The sequence below is a fragment of the Narcine bancroftii genome, chromosome 4, assembly GCF_036971445.1.
Source record: "Narcine bancroftii isolate sNarBan1 chromosome 4, sNarBan1.hap1, whole genome shotgun sequence".
Taxonomy (NCBI): Eukaryota; Metazoa; Chordata; class Chondrichthyes; order Torpediniformes; family Narcinidae; genus Narcine; species Narcine bancroftii.
The window spans coordinates 285281953-285299362 of NC_091472.1; the positions used below are offsets into that span (position 1 = coordinate 285281953).

The window sequence follows — 17410 nt, forward strand, 5'->3', positions numbered from 1 at the left end:
TTAACAGTGGTCTCATGTCTGGCTGCACGCATGCAGCTTGCAGTTCCAGATGATTTGTCCATGACTCCCCATGATCACGTTTGACTAATATGATAGGCTGCAAGGTGTCTGTTCCAACCTAAAATTGCATAATACCTTTGCTTGAATCGTTCATTTTCCAGACAAAAAGAATTGTTGGGTTTCCACAAATGTCTGCATTAGGATAGTTTCCTTTTTTGAAATTCTCCACTAGCATTTTTTTAAATCTCGTTGTATGCTCTTGATGAGTTTGAGAGATCTTTGTCCACATAGATGATGCCAATAACAACCCTGAATGAGCACCTAGTCAATGATCAATTGCACTGTGAGATGGACAGAATGTAATTAACTACCCATTGTTCAATGCTTCTTAAATCCTAATCACCTTCCAAACAATAAAAAATATTAAATCAAACATTTACAAGGACTTACCCACTCCTGCTTCTTTCAGTGTGTTTGTCTCTTTCAACACAAGTTGATCGTCATTATCTAAACTTACAACAAGATCATTTGTCTGTATAAGAGAAACAATTATTGCATTATGATTCAAAAATCTGTGTATTACAGTTTGTTTTGCTTCATTACATGAAGTTTCAACCTTGCATAACAATATTTTCTTTCCCTATTTAAAAAAATGACAAAGTGGGCCACTCAAATTGCATTCACAACTGTTATCCATTAATCCATGTTTTAATGGAGTAGCATTACAAAACCAAGTTTTACTTTTCCACAAAGAATTTTTCATTTTGGTTTCACTGAAGTCCACAATGGTCCAATCATAGCAACATGTCAAGGTTATGATTTTATTTTATGAATTGACCCCTATATCTTTTGAAACTTCTAATCACCTTCATCACGAGAATTTTGAATGTGACATGTTGGACTTTAATTCTCCCAAAATAATTTTTTTTTTGGTTTGAAAGCTGGATTTGAAGTGGGATAGATTCTTATCCCTGGATCAATCTCATGGTTTGTTTTAATATTTATCACTCAGGATATGTCCAACTTTCAGTCAGATCTAGCCTCCACTGCCACCCTAACAAATTTTAGAGGTTCACCACTTACTAGCTAAAGAAATATCTCCACATCTGTTTTAAATGGCCGCTCTTCAATCCTGAATTTGTGCCCTCTTGTCTGAAACTCCTCTACCATGGGAAAGAACTTTGCCATATCTGCTTTGTCCAGGCCTTTCAATATTCAAAAAATTCTGAGGTTCAGCCTCATTCTTCTGAACTTCAAGGAGTACAGTCCAAGAGTGGTCAAACATTCCTTATATGCTAATCCCTTCATTCCAGGAATGATTCTTGAGAATCTTTGAACCCTCTCCACTGCCAGTACATCCTTTCTTAAAAAAGGAGCCCAAAACTGTACTCCATATTTCAAGTGAGGTCTCTCCAGTGCCTTACAAAACCTCAACATCACATCCCTGTTCTTGTATCCTATTGTTCTTGAAATTAATGCCAACATTGCATTTGTCTTCTTCACTGCTGACAACCTGGAGGTTAACCTTTAGTATATCCTGCATGAGGACTCCCAAGTCCTGTTACATGTTCGAATTTTGAATTTTCTCTCCATCTAAATAATAGTCTGTCCTTTTATTCATTCTACCAAAGTGTATGGCCATACATTTTCCAACACTGTATTTTCTTTAAATAAGTCATCAACAAAAATTGGCTCCATTCCCGGATGAATCAAAAACTGAATGCACCTACATCAATAAAAGAGACCAAGTAAATGCAAAACAAACCAAAAATATTAAACACTACTGTAGAGGTAACAGATAATGTGCATGATTATTCGTACATGTTTGCGAAGCAAGTCAAGGAGAGTAATGGTGCAGGGGAGGAGCAATGAAGGCCATCAGTTTCAACTACTTTAAAAACACTAAATCTTCAAAATTTAAAAGAAACATTTACTCTGTGCCATTTCCTGACAACAAAATTATGCTGTTGAAATGAGTCATTATGTACACTACAGATCCAGAGAGCATTCTTCAGGAAAACAATCACCAGCTATAAAACTAGTTCAGAAATTTTCTCAAACAATTTCAAAAGAACCTTGGGGTTTTTTTACTCCAGAATGCTGGTATACTTTCAATTTTAATGGTTTTCTTTGTTATGGAAAGCTTTAGATTTATGGAAGCATAAAGGATCTCAACAGTAACAAATTTTCATCAATAGGAAGCATCAAATTTAAAAAAAAATATTTATTTGATACAAAATGCCCAGAAGTGAAAAGCTGCAAGAAAATGTGGAATGTAAAAACTACACAACAACAATTTGATTAAAAAGAATAAAAAGAATTGAATTTGTTATGCAGCAATATATATTAATTAAAAATTAATAGACAAAGCAAAAAACCCTTAAACTACAGAAGCACCATTTTGTTTCCTGGTTCATAGATGGACGCCAAACAGACTTAAAAATGCAAAAATCACAAATGTCAATATTCATGGAAATAATTTAACATTTTATCAACAAGCTTGATTTTACACTATTGCAACACTAAAAAGTGGTCAGTCAAATAATTCTAATACTCAATTAAAATGATTTGAGAATGCATAGGGTTATTCAAATCTAGCAATTTAAACAAACATTACTGCAATGGAATCAGCATGTAAACTCATTAGTTTGTTTCAGGAAACAAAACATTGGACATACAATAGCACATTTGTTTCAGCAAGATTATGATAGATTAGTGGGGGCTTTATTGTTCCTGGGCTTTGGTTTGAAGTGAAGGTTGAGCTTGCAGCGAACCAGCCGGTGGTCAGTGTGGCATTCCGCGCTAGGCATGACCCTGGTGTGGAGCACATCTCGTTTGTCACTTTCTCGCACCAGGATGTAGTCCAGGAGGTGCCAGTGTTTGGATCGGGGATGCATCCATGTGGTCTTAAGGCTGTCCCTCTGCTGAAAAAGGGTGTTTGTAATGACAAGCCGCTGTTCTGCGCAGAGCTCCAACAGGAGGCGCCCATTGTCGTTGCACTTGCCGACGCCATGCTTGCCCAGGATTCCTGGCCAGGTTTCTGAGTCTTTGCCGACACGAGCGTTGAAGTCGCCCAGGATGACAACCTTGTCGGCTGTAGGGGTACGTTGGATGAGGTTGCGCAGGTCGGTGTAGAACTTGTTCTTTTCTGCTGGTTCCGCCTGGAGGGTTGGAGCATAGACACTGATGAGGGTGATGTGACGCTTGTTTTGAAGTGGGAGTCGCATGGACATGATTCGGTCCGAGAGGCCTGTCGGAAGGTTTTCGAGTTTGGAGGCAATGAAGCTCTTGACCATGAAGCCTACACCAGATAGGCGTCGTTCATCCGAAGGCTTGCCAGACCAGTAGAGTGTGTAGCCCGCGCCGCGTTCTTGGAGGCTGCCTACATCTGCCAGGTGGACTTCACTGAGAGCGGCTACCCCAGAAAGAGGTTCAATGTTGGAAACCTGCAGTCAGACGAAGCGAGAGGAAACTTCCAGGCAAACCTCAAAGCAAAGCTCGACGATGCAACCCGCCTCACGGACCCGTCCCCTGAAACCCTCTGGGATCAGTTGAAGACTACCATACTGCAATCCACTGAAGAGGTACTGGGCTTCTCCTCCAGGAAAAACAAGGACTGGTTTGACGAAAACAGCCAGGAAATCCAGGAGCTGCTGGCAAAGAAGCGAGCTGCCCACCAGGCTCACCTTACAAAGCCGTCCTGTCCAGAGAAGAAACAAGCCTTCCGTCGCGCATGCAGCCATCTTCAGCGCAAACTCCGGGAGATCCAAAATGAGTGGTGGACTAGCCTCGCCAAACGAACACAGCTCAGCGCGGACATTGGCGACTTCAGGGGTTTCTATGAGGCTCTAAAGGCTGTGTACGGCCCCTCACCCCAAGTCCAAAGCCCGCTGCGCAGCTCAGACGGCAAAGTCCTCCTCAGCGACAAGATCTCCATCCTCAACCGATGGTCAGAACACTTCCAATCTCTTTTCAGTGCCAACCGCTCAGTCCAAGATTCCGCCCTGCTCCAGCTCCCTCAACAGCCCCTAAGGCTAGAGCTGGATGAGGTTCCCACCCTGGATGAGACATATAAGGCAATCGAACAACTGAAAAGTGGCAAAGCAGCAGGTATGGATGGAATCCCCCCAGAAGTCTGGAAGGCTGGCGGCAAAACTCTGCATGCCAAACTGCATGAGTTTTTCAAGCTTTGTTGGGACCAAGGTAAACTGCCTCAGGATCTTCGTGATGCCACCATCATCACCCTGTACAAAAACAAAGGCGAGAAATCAGACTGCTCAAACTACAGGGGAATCACGTTGCTCTCCATTGCAGGCAAAATCTTCGCTAGGATTCTACTAAATAGAATAATACCTAGTGTCGCCGAGAATATTCTCCCAGAATCACAGTGCGGCTTTCGCGCAAACAGAGGAACCACTGACATGGTCTTTGCCCTCAGACAGCTCCAAGAAAAGTGCAGAGAACAAAACAAAGGACTCTACATCACCTTTGTTGACCTCACCAAAGCCTTCGACACCGTGAGCAGAAAAGGGCTTTGGCAAATACTAGAGCGCATCGGATGTCCCCCAAAGTTCCTCAACATGATTATCCAACTGCACGAAAACCAACAAGGTCGGGTCAGATACAGCAATGAGCTCTCTGAACCCTTCTCCATTAACAATGGCGTGAGGCAAGACTGTGTTCTCGCACCAACCCTCTTTTCAATCTTCTTCAGCATGATGCTGAACCAAGCCATGAAAGACCCCAACAATGAAGACGCTGTTTACATCCGGTACCGCACGGATGGCAGTCTCTTCAATCTGAGGCGCCTGCAAGCTCACACCAAGACACAAGAGAAACTTGTCCGTGAACTACTCTTTGCAGATGATGCCGCTTTAGTTGCCCATTCAGAGCCAGCTCTTCAGCGCTTGACGTCCTGCTTTGCGGAAACTGCCAAAATGTTTGGCCTGGAAGTCAGCCTGAAGAAAACTGAGGTCCTCCATAGATTAGTGATTTATTTTTTGTTGTGCTAAACGATATACATTTTAAAGTGATTGATAACACTGCAACAAGTTTTAAAATATTAAATGTAAAAAAACATTTAAAATGTTCCATATGGAAACATACCTTTGCCCCATGTGCTTGGTGAATAATCTTTAATGTATCTAAAGTCGATAAAAATAATCAGTTACACAATTTCCAAAAAGTCTTTTTCTATTTTCTCACTATTTCCAATTTTTCTTATTTTCACTACCTACCTAATTTAGAAACAGTCTTATAATTTTAAGACTTTTAGAGTCACATATAAATCTCTCCTCAGATAGAGAAGAAACAGCTGGAACTGCAGACCAAAGGAAATAGCAGGAGAATGTGCTCAACCAATGAACAAAATCATATTCAGAAATATACTTACATTAGCAATTCAATCAATGTTTTAAAAATCCAGAGGTATTCACAAAATGAGTAAATTAATAAATAGCGTTTTTATATTTGAAAATGCTTAAGCTCCAAATTGCTTCTGAATTAAATATAAACTCAAAAGAGGCGCCACACTATAAAAATATTGATGCTTACAGGTTTACTGGCATTTTTTTGTAACAACCAACACTCAGAGAGAAGCTGTCACCTACAGATGAATGGTGTGGAAGAGAGCTAATATAGTATGTTCCTAATTAACAAATGTGTAGCAAGGTTCAGCTGTCAATCAAGGGCAATACAGGAGAGTTTAGCACTACAACACTGGCATCATTCACTTTCGGGGAAAACAAAGTGTGTCTTTAAACCAGAGTAAAACAATGAGCAGGAGACTTGTGGCCAGGAATTTGAAATACTTAATAGAAATTTCTAAATGAATATTACAATTCAGAAGAAATTCAAACATTTTAGTTATATGTGTCATATAAATATGACAAATTAGTAAGGATCTTCAACCATTCAGCTTTATGAATAAAAACTGCAACTTCATTAAAAATCTATTGCATAATTTCAATTAAAATATAGCGTACCATAGGTGTACTTCTTAAATGGTGGGGGAAGTCCAGACTTTGAAGGTATATCTGCAGAAAACAAATCCAAGCATTTTTAGCATTGATCCAACAAAAATAAAAATGACTCTGTTTAAGTGTATCAACGTTGACTCTTCAAGTTACTTAAAAACACAATAATTTTTGGCCATACAAAGTTAGGAATTCCAAGCTACTTAATTTTTACAAAAGGAAGGCAAAATGGAAAAAGAGGCATGTCAAATAAAGAATAGTTTAAAGCAGTGGTTTTCAAACCTTTTCTTTCCATTTGTATCAGCTTAAGTAATCCCTATGCCATAGATGCTCTGTGATTAATGAGGGATTACTTAAAGTGGTATGTGAGTGGAAAGAAAAAGTTTAAAGGATGTAGATAGGAAGGTTTCTAGTATTTTATTGAAGAGCAGAATCAGTTTAGGGGGAATGAAAAAAAAAAAGCAAGAGGCAAAAATAACTCTGGACAACAAAGGATTTTGTTTCCCGAATAGTTTTGGATATATTTTATGGATTTTGTGCCTCTGATCACAAAAATCACCTCAAGATATTCCTATCATATACTTTTTTCAAGTTATAATTTTTTTTGTGATTTCCTGTCATATTTTGTGTTTATTCATGTATTGCCCACAAAGCAAGCTGTTTTGGTAAAAGCATGCTGGGTATGGACTCAGTGCAAGCACTATACAAATGTTGTCTGAAGCCTGGGCATACTTACTCAAGATAGATGTAGACAGGCTATAAAAGCAGCTCATATCTACAGATGATGTGCATTACATTGATTATAGATCGAAAGTATATCAATACACATGTTCTTCAGGCAATGGCATAGTGAATGTACTTAACAATAACATTTACAGTCTTCAGGAAGATTCAATACAGCAGAAAAGTCTTGTCAATATTGCAACAGCTGCGATACATTCTCTTACATTTGTGGCAAGTATACATTTAAGGCGGCTTGGTGAGGTCAACAAAGGTGATGTAGAGTCCTTTGTTTTGTTCTCTGCACTTTTCTTGGAGCTGTCTGAGGGCAAAGACCATGTCAGTGGTTCCTCTGTTTGCGCGAAAGCCGCACTGTGATTCTGGGAGAATATTCTCGGCGACACTAGGTATTATTCTATTTAGTAGAATCCTAGCGAAGATTTTGCCTGCAATGGAGAGCAACGTGATTCCCCTGTAGTTTGAGCAGTCTGATTTCTCGCCTTTGTTTTTGTACAGGGTGATGATGGTGGCATCACGAAGATCCTGAGGCAGTTTACCTTGGTCCCAACAAAGCTTGAAAAACTCATGCAGTTTGGCATGCAGAGTTTTGCCGCCAGCCTTCCAGACTTCTGGGGGGATTCCATCCATACCTGCTGCTTTGCCACTTTTCAGTTGTTCGATTGCCTTATATGTCTCATCCAGGGTGGGAACCTCATCCAGCTCTAGCCTTAGGGGCTGTTGAGGGAGCTGGAGCAGGGCGGAATCTTGGACTGAGCGGTTGGTACTGAAAAGAGATTGGAAGTGTTCTGACCATCGGTTGAGGATGGAGATCTTGTCGCTGAGGAGGACTTTGCCGTCTGAGCTGCGCAGCGGGCTTTGGACGGGGTGAGGGGCCGTACACAGCCCTTTGTTGACCTCACCAAAGCCTTCGACACCGTGAGCAGGAAAGGGCTTTGGCAAATACTAGAGCGCATCGGATGTCCCCCAAAGTTCCTCAACATGATTATCCAACTGCACGAAAACCAACAAGGTCGGGTCAGATACAGCAATGAGCTCTCTGAACCCTTCTCCATTAACAATGGCGTGAAGCAAGGCTGTGTTCTCGCACCAACCCTCTTTTCAATCTTCTTCAGCATGATGCTGAACCAAGCCATGAAAGACCCCAACAATGAAGACGCTGTTTACATCCGGTACCGCACGGATGGCAGTCTCTTCAATCTGAGGCGCCTGCAAGCTCACACCAAGACACAAGAGAAACTTGTCCGTGAACTACTCTTTGCAGATGATGCAGCTTTAGTTGCCCATTCAGAGCCAGCTCTTCAGCGCTTTGCGGAAACTGCCAAAATGTTTGGCCTGGAAGTCAGCCTGAAGAAAACTAAGGTCCTCCATCAGCCAGCTCCCCACCATGACTACCAGCCCCCCCACATCTCCATCGGGCACACAAAACTCAAAACGGTCAACCAGTTTACCTATCTCGGCTGCACCATTTCATCAGATGCAAGGATCGACAATGAGATAGACAACAGACTCGCCAAGGCAAATAGCGCCTTTGGAAGACTACACAAAAGAGTCTGGAAAAACAACCAACTGAAAAACCTCACAAAGATAAGCGTATACAGAGCCGTTGTCATACCCACACTCCTGTTCGGCTCCGAATCATGGGTCCTCTACCGGCACCACCTACGGCTCCTAGAACGCTTCCACCAGCGTTGTCTCCGCTCCATCCTCAACATCCATTGGAGCGCTTACACCCCTAACGTCGAGGTACTCGAGATGGCAGAGGTCGACAGCATCGAGTCCACGCTGCTGAAGATCCAGCTGCGCTGGATGGGTCACGTCTCCAGAATGGAGGACCATCGCCTTCCCAAGATCGTATTATATGGCGAGCTCTCCACTGGCCACCGTGACAGAGGTGCACCAAAGAAAAGGTACAAGGACTGCCTAAAGAAATCTCTTGGTGCCTGCCACATTGACCACCGCCAGTGGGCTGATAACGCCTCAAACCGTGCATCTTGGCGCCTCACAGTTTGGCGGGCAGCAGCCTCCTTTGAAGAAGACCGCAGAGCCCACCTCACTGACAAAAGGCAAAGGAGGAAAAACCCAACACCCAACCCCAACCAACCAATTTTCCCTTGCAACCGCTGCAATCGTGTCTGCCTGTCCCGCATCGGACTTGTCAGCCACAAACGAGCCTGCAGCTGACGTGGACTTTTTACCCCCTCCATAAATCTTCGTCCGCGAAGCCAAGCCAAAGAGAAAAAAAACATTTAAGGCTCAGATACGCAGCATGACCAAAGACCACATCCTGCTGATTGATAGCATGTTTCAAGCACACAAATCCAAGAAGTGCAATGTGTTACTGAAAAATAATTTTCTGCATTTGCACTTGAGACTTGTTTCCTGCTGATATTCGTGCAGTCAGTTACAAGCATATTGAAAGATTTCACCAGGACACTGTGACCGTGAAAAAGCGGCATCTTATGCTGGATACAAATGAAACTCAGCAGCAAAACATTTTTAGGTCAGTATGTCAGCAACATTAAGTTTTATTGAATTTAGCATGTTTAATTGCATAATGTTTCCAACTTCCTACATGATACAGCAAACCTGAAATTATATGTTCATCTTGAAGTTGTCTGGAACCTGATGCAGCTTTCAGATTACACAATGGCTAACAATTTTTTTTCCAAAAGGTTTGTTTCTTGAAGAAAATTGGGGATTATGATAGACACCAGAACACCAGTTACACAAATTTTAAAAATTAAAAGCTACGTGTTTAATCGGGAATGAAGTTACTATTTGGTACATACTGACTGGAAAGACCAAATGAGGACAGAAGTATATAGATTTTTATTTTTAAAAAAATCAGTACAATGAGGAATCAACAAGGGAAGAGCTAGATGCAGTATAAAGGGTTAATTGATAGTCAAGTAGTAAGGGCCTTTGGAAATGATCAAATCTGAAATACAAATAATGCAAACTATTAAAGCACAAGTTTGGCCAAGGTAGAATGGGAAACTACATTTAGAGATTTTACACAAAAAAAGGTAATATTTAAAGAACTGATGCATAACAGTAATATGCTTCTCTTTAAGACAAAATAAAACAGAGTGATCCATGTAAGGAAAAGTGTGTAATGTTGGTAAATATAGCAGAATGGCCTGCAGTTTGAGAACATATCAGAGTTCAGCAAGAGCAAAGAAACACAGGAAATCAAAGAGTAATCTATTACACCCCCTCATCCCTACCCCATAATTCAATATGATAGTGCCATTTTCCTGCACTAACCCTTATAAATTATGCCTATGTATATGACAATTAGACCTCATTCATCAATCCATTCACTTAATATCTAATTATCCAAACATCTCAATCTACTCAGCAATTCAACCCCGAGATTTACCACTCTCTCGGTGAAAAAAAACCTCATCCTGTCAGGAATGGCTGGACCCTTGTTTTTCGACAATCCACATAAAAAAAACATCAACGCTACATCTAGATCAAGTCTTTAAATAATGTTGCATGTTTCAAGTAGAATCAGAAAACTAGTAAAATAAAAACAAGAAACAAAAAAATCCGTACAAATTTAAAAAGTTTAGCTGAAGTGAATATCCCGTAAAAAGTAAAATTTGATAAATTGTATGAAGGAGCTAACAAAAACCTAAAGAAACTGCAGAGAACTATGTCTAGGGTACATGGGGAGTACAAATAAATGAACATTAGTTAAAAATTAGTCTTATAGAAATTTATAAGACTGGAAGGTAATAAATGGCCATAACCAGATGATTCTGAAACCTAAGGTTTAAGATGGCAATTTTGAAATTTCATGGCCTTTTGAAAAATTCCCAGATTTATAGGTAACGAATGTAACCCCACTATTTAAGAAATTAGGAAATAGGAACCTTCAGACCAGTTAGCCTGACATCAGTAGCAATGGAAAAAAAAACACTGGAAATCAAGGTTAGCTGGGCTCATATTAGTTTCTAACAGCATCAGATGTTGACCACAAGCAGTCTCTCTAGGGATTTTTGTATTCAGGTGTGCAAATTCAATTCTGTCACATGGGAGAAGATTAGTGAAAAGCACAGTTAATTCCCTTAAGTGCTCTGAAAATCAAAACAAAATGGACTAGTTCAATGGCAAAAATACAGTGGGAACAAATAAGTATTTTCAGATAGGAGGATATAAACAATGGGCTGCCATCAGGATCAGTTGCTGGGGGCCCCTACTGTTTTAAATTATTGGTAAGATTGGAAAGGGGTCTACAAAGTTTACTGATGACTTGAAGTTAGCTGTCAATGTGGGTAATAAAGAGATATAGATAAGAGATATAGATAAAATAAGTGTATAGATAAAATAAGTGAATGAGCAAGGGCACAGGTGGTCAAATTTAATGTGGAAAAATGCAAGGTCATTCGCCATGGTAGAAGAAATAAAAGGCAAGAAATTGGATGGAGGGATCCAAGTATTCTTGTACATGAATTACCAAAAATTAAATCAAAATACAGAAACCAAACTGCACAAAATTTTGCTTTGTTCCAATTGTACAGCTCCCTGGTGAGTCTAATACTGCACATTGGTCAGATCTCTCGATCAAAGGAAAGGTAATAATCATCAGATAATTGCTGGAATAAGATTGCTCACATGATGCCAATTAAACAGATTGGCCCAGGTTCTTCCTGAAACTTTCACAATATCTAAAAGTCATGACAGGGTAGATACTGAATTGTTTTTTTCCTGGCTGAGATGTCCAGAACCAGAAATTAGAAGAAATACATTTACCCAGAGGGTAGAGAATCTTTGGAATTATCTAACAGAAAGTCATTGAGTTCAAGACAGAAACTGACAGTTTTTTTTTGGGGGGGGGGGAATAGTAAGAGTATCCAGATAAATTGAACTATTATGGGAAATTAAGGCTTCAATTTGGAATTCAATCATGTATTTTGATCAAATCTGCAGATCCAAACAACAATTATTTTTAACCTGAGTGCTTAAGGAAATTCACTGTGTTTTGCTGAACACCTTATGACAGAATTGAATTGAATTTGCACACTCGAATACAAAAATCCCTGCTTTTGGTAAACATCTGATGCTGTTAGAAACTATATTAACCCCGTTAATCTTGTATCCCTTTATAGCTGGTGATAAAAATATTTTCAAACTTTAAACATCTTTGAGAAAAATGTTGAATGTACACTGATAGTAGTATGCATATCATCTGAAAACTAACCAAGCAACACAAGAGCAAGACACCGAAGAGACATTTAACTCACCTTTCTGAAGAAAGGCGAGGAATTCCTTTACAGACTGATTTACATCAACATCATGGTAGACCACCGGTTTGAAATTGCAATGCTCAAAGGAACGAACCAAACGAACAGTAACAGTTATTTTTTCAGAAGACATGGGAACTTTATGCCTATAATTTGGAGTAGAAATAAAAAAATTACCAATGAAATTGGGGAGGTTCTTTTTTGTAAAATAAACTATACACGTTGGTTATCTTTAGATTAAAGTTTGCAGCTTAGCTCTCATTCTTGTTCAATGTTTTCAGTTCAAGATGCAGCACCATGTTAGAGAAATTCTTTGAAAAAGAAAATTAATCTCTGAAAAAAATAAGAGAGCTAACACCGCAAAGATTCTACATGTCTGAAATCCAGATATAGACCAACAGGGTTTCAGATGTAGGAACTTTGGGACAAAGGATCCAGGACCATTTGCTGACATTTTTAGAATCCCGGTACTGAAGCCATTAGATCCTTTGAATTCAGTGACCCTCAAATTTTCATTTTTACAGAATTTTCTCTGTATCAATGAAGTATGTCACTCACTGAAATCAAGCAAGAAACCAGCTCCACTGTTTCTTGAACATTAATTGAATCTAAGAGAAGATAAACAAAATATTTAATGATCAGCTACTTCTAGTTCAGTTTAGCTACTTCCACTTTGTTTTTATTCTTATGTGAGTGTAGAAGTAATCAATCTTTAATATTACATCCAGCTTTTACTGCAATTTTTTTTTACCATCTCCTTCTAAATTCTAGTCATTCTGATGCTTATTCCAGGTCTCCATAGGTACAAGTCTATTTTACTCACATAGTATCCTTCAGGTCTAGTTATCCATAAAGGGATACCTTAACTCACAGAACTTTATTTCTGAAGAGAAATGTTTTTTTGAGAAATTTGTTGTCTTTCATGTTAACAATGCTCATCAATTTTAAAAAAACTTTCAAGTAATTTCCCCATAGTTTTGCCATTTAAACCATATGCCCATAAAATTACTGTACTAAGTTCAAATAGTTTCCAAAAAAATCTAACATTCTTAAAGTTTCTCCTAATTCCATTGCATCCTTGTTAAGAAAAATGTTCATCGGATGCATTTTGAATATGTTCCAACCCACTAAAATTTTATTTGTCCAATCAAAGAATCAAATTCTCAATAAAAACCTTTATAACTGAAAGTTTTTATTTTCTGTCCAATTGGCTTCCTATGGTAAGAAAGCATGTAAACACCAATTACAAATACTTTTGGCATATTATCTCTCACCTACATCCATACAACTTCCATTTCCCATTTTTCTAAGCCAGTGTCACTTCCCTTTCATGTGTCCTTTTGATTTTAATTTAGACATACGGCACAGTAACAGGCCCTTCCGGCCCATGAGCCCGTGCCACCCAAATTCCCCAATTAACCTATGACTCTGGTACGTTTTGAAGAGTGATTGGAAACTAGAGCACCCAAAGGAAACCCATACAGACACAGGAAAAATGTACAAACTCCTTGAAGACAGTGCCAGATCTGAACCCAGATCACTGGTGTTGTAATATTATTGCACTAACCATGCTACCCTAATAGCATCAACACAATACTTAATTCCCAACCTTTGTCTCTGTGAATCACATCTTAAAGTAAAACTATCTAGTTCTAATACAAGTACACTAAAGCAGTGGATTTCAAACTTTTTCTTTCCACTCATGCCACTTTAAGAAATCCCTTACTAATCACAGACCACCGATGGCATAGGGATTACTTAAGGTGGTATGTGAGTGGAAAGAAAAGTTTGAAAACCACTGCTCTAAAGTCTGTTTGTAGATATTTTCGTACGACATGGAAGCATTCCTGGGCTTTATCATCTACTCAGCCAATGATAAACATACATGGGATCAAAAGATCAGGAAGACAACAAAATTACACCTACACTTCCTCCCTCACCATCAACCAGGGGCCCACATTCTGGCTATTTGACTCTGCACGAGTCCCTGGGAACAGCCCATCGATCAGAGTACTCCGTCACAATGCTGCTGGGGATGAACAATTGACAAGGACCCTTTAGGGCACACATGTCAAACTCTGGCCCGCGGGCCAAATTTGGACCGCGATATAATTATATTTGGCCCGCAAGATCATTTCAAAAATGTATTAGAGGTGGCCTGCCCTGCAGCGAGAGCCGATGCTGTTTTTTTTGGTAATGTCACCCCCACCATCCTCCCCCTTCATTGCACATCCTTCCCCATTGTAACACGATAAATTGTAACACGAGAAGTCTGTCGATGTCATCAGCCGGCAAGCCGGTTGGAAGGCTCCCCGCACAACCAGTTACTTCTCCCACCTGTCGAGCGGTGCGGCGGATGGGCGAGCGCCTGTAATTGCCTGTCGGCGCGACGGGCATGGCAGGCTGCGCATGGCCCCCGGGCAGCGCGAGCCCCGCACCACTGGCACCGGACGGCCCTTCCACAGCGCGAGCGCATTTCTCCCGGTCGCCACGGCCTTCAGCGGTTGCACCCGCGCGGACCCCAGGGACGGCTGGTTTGGCCCTGCACGTGAAGAGAGACGGTGGCTGTCCACAAAGGCTGATCGGCAGCGCGCTGGGCCTGAGTGGGTGGGTAAGCAGGGGTGGGCAGAGGGTGTAGGTGAGGAGTAATGGGCAGGGGAAGTTATGGTGGTGCGAGGGGCAGTTAGAGGGAGGGAAGAGTAGAAGGAGGGGTGGATAGGGAAGAGGTAAAAGGGGAGGGGTGATTAGAGGTGAGAGACGGGTAGAGGAACAGGTTTTTTTTTTTTTTTTTTATTTTAAATTTTTTATTTTTCACACCATAAATCACAATAGCCATGATATACACTTTTTCTTTTCCACACATTTACAGTGACTTTTTCTCCCTCCCCCCTCCCTCCTCCCAAGCCACCCCCCCATCCCCCCCCCCCCTCTCATCCATTTTAGTTATACAATCTAGGTTGCATTAATTCAGTTAGACAATGTTGTCATTCAACAAAAATACACCAGAAATTCTACTGAGTCCATTCTTTTCTTCTCTTCTCCTTCCATCAACTTAGGTAATGTTTGTTCCCGGTAGGTTTTCGCTATTGTATTTAATGTAAGGCTCCCATACTTGTTCGAATATTTCAATATTATTTCTTAAACTATATGTTATTTTTTCTAATGGAATACATTTATTCATTTCTATATACCATTGTTGTATTTTCAAATTATCTTCCAATTTCCAGGTTGACATAATACATTTTTTTGCTACAGCTAGGGCTATCTTAACAAATCTTTTTTGTGCATCCTCCAAGTCAATTCCAAATTCTTTATTTTTTATGTTACTTAGGAGAAAGATCTCTGGATTCTTTGGTATATTGTTTTCTGTTATTTTATTTAATATCTGATTGAGATCATCCCAAAATTTTTCTACTCTCTCACATGTCCAGATTGCATGAATTGTTGTTCCCCTTTCTTTTTTACATCGAAAACATCTATCAGATACTGTTGGGTCCCATTTATTTAACTTTTGCGGTGTAATGTATAGTCTGTGTAACCAATTATATTGTATCATACGCAGCCTTGTATTTATTGTATTTCTCATCGTTCCAGAGCATAACTTCTCCCATGTTTCCTTTTTTATCTTTATATTTAAATCTTGTTCCCATTTTTGTTTAGTTTTACCATTTGTTTCCTCATTTTCCTTTTCTTGCAGTTTAATATACATATTTTTTATAAATCTTTTGATTAACATTGTATCTGTAATCACATATTCAAGGTTACTTCCCTCTGGTAAACTCAAGTTGCTTCCTAATTTATCTTTCAAGTAGGATCTCAGTTGGTAATATGCCAGCGCTGTATCTCCCGTTATATTGTACTTATCTCTCATTTGTTCAAAGGATAAGAATCTACTTCCTGAAAAACAATTTTCTATTCTTTTAATCCCTTTTTTTTCCCATTTTCTAAAGGCAAGGTTGTCTATTGTAAAAGGGAGTAGCTTATTTTGCGTCAATATTAGTTTTGGTATTTGGTAATTTATTTTATTTCTTTCTACATGAATCTTCTTCCATATATTGAGGAGATGGTGTAATACTGGAGAAGTTCTATGTTGTACCAATTTTTCGTCCCATTTATATAATATGTGTTCAGGTATCTTTTCCCCTATTTTATCTAATTCTAGTCTCGTCCAGTCTGGTTTTTCCCTTGTTTGATAAAAATCTGATAGGTACCTTAATTGTGCGGCTCGATAATAATTTTTGAAGTTTGGCAATTGTAAGCCTCCTTGTTTATACCATTCTGTTAATTTGTCTAGTGCTATCCTCGGTTTCCCCCCTCTCCATAAAAATCTCCTTATTATTTTCTTTAACTCTTTGAAGAATTTTTCTGTCAGTTGTATTGGCAATGCCTGAAATAAGTATAGTATCCTTGGAAAAATGTTCATTTTAATACAGTTTATCCTTCCTATCAGTGTTAGTGGTAGCTCTTTCCAATGCTCTAAATCGTCCTGTAATTTTTTCATTAGTGGATTGTAATTGAGTTTATATAATTGGCCTAGATTTTTGTTTATTTGCACACCTAGGTATCTTATTGCCTGCGTTTGCCATCTGAATGGGGATTCCTCCTTAAATTTTGAGAAATCCGCGTTATTCATAGGCATTGCTTCACTTTTATTTACGTTTATCTTGTATCCCGACACTTCTCCATATTCCTTCAATTTCTTATATAGTTCTTTTATTGCTAGTTCTGGTTCTGTTAAGTACACTATCACATCATCCGCAAACAGACTGATTTTATATTCCCTGTCTTTTATTTTTATTCCTTTTATATTATTATCTCTTCTTATCGATTCTGCTAGTGGTTCTATAGCTAGCGCAAACAATAATGGTGATAGTGGGCATCCCTGCCGCGTTGACCTGCTTAAGTTAAATTGCTTTGATACATGTCCATTTACTGTCACTTTCGCTAACGGTCCCTTATATAATGCTTTAATCCAATTAATATACTTCTCTGGTAAACTGAATTTTTGCAATACTTTGAACAAGTAATTCCATTCTACTCTGTCGAAGGCCTTCTCTGCGTCTAGAGCAACTGCTACTGCCGGTGCTTTATTTCCTTCTACTGCATGAATTAAGTTAATAAATTTACAAATATTGTCTGTTGTGCGTCTTTTTTTGATAAATCCAGTTTGGTCTAAATTTACCATTTTCGGTACCTGTTCTGCTAATCTGTTCGCTAATAGTTTAGCTATTATCTTATAATCTGTGTTTAGCAAAGATATTGGTCTATATGACGCTGGTGAGAGTGGATCTTTCCCTTGTTTTAGTATCACTGTAATTATTGCTGTTTTACATGAATCTGGTAAGTTTTGTGTCTCATCAATCTGGTTGATTACATCCAGGAGGGGCGGTATTATTAGGTCTTTAAATGTTTTGTAGAATTCTATTGGGAGTCCATCCTCTC

At 39.5% G+C, this 17410-nt stretch overlaps 1 protein-coding gene across 9 annotated transcripts in view; it reads right to left on the bottom strand.

The window, feature by feature from the left end:
• c4h2orf76 (chromosome 4 C2orf76 homolog) overlaps positions 1–17410 on the bottom strand; it is a 111690-nt gene that overhangs the window by 88449 nt on the left and 5831 nt on the right. For all 9 annotated transcript variants that reach the window (XR_011356734.1, XR_011356735.1, XM_069935240.1 and 6 more), the window contains exons 2-5: positions 11969–12114; positions 5985–6035; positions 5107–5144; positions 451–532 (exon numbers count right to left, since the gene is read on the bottom strand). Coding sequence is in view for 7 of the 9 variants with exons in the window: in XM_069935240.1 (XP_069791341.1) it covers positions 451–532; positions 5107–5144; positions 5985–6035; positions 11969–12101 (304 nt within the window). In the remaining 2 variants the exon portion in view is untranslated. The remainder of the gene's footprint in view (positions 1–450; positions 533–5106; positions 5145–5984; positions 6036–11968; positions 12115–17410) is intronic.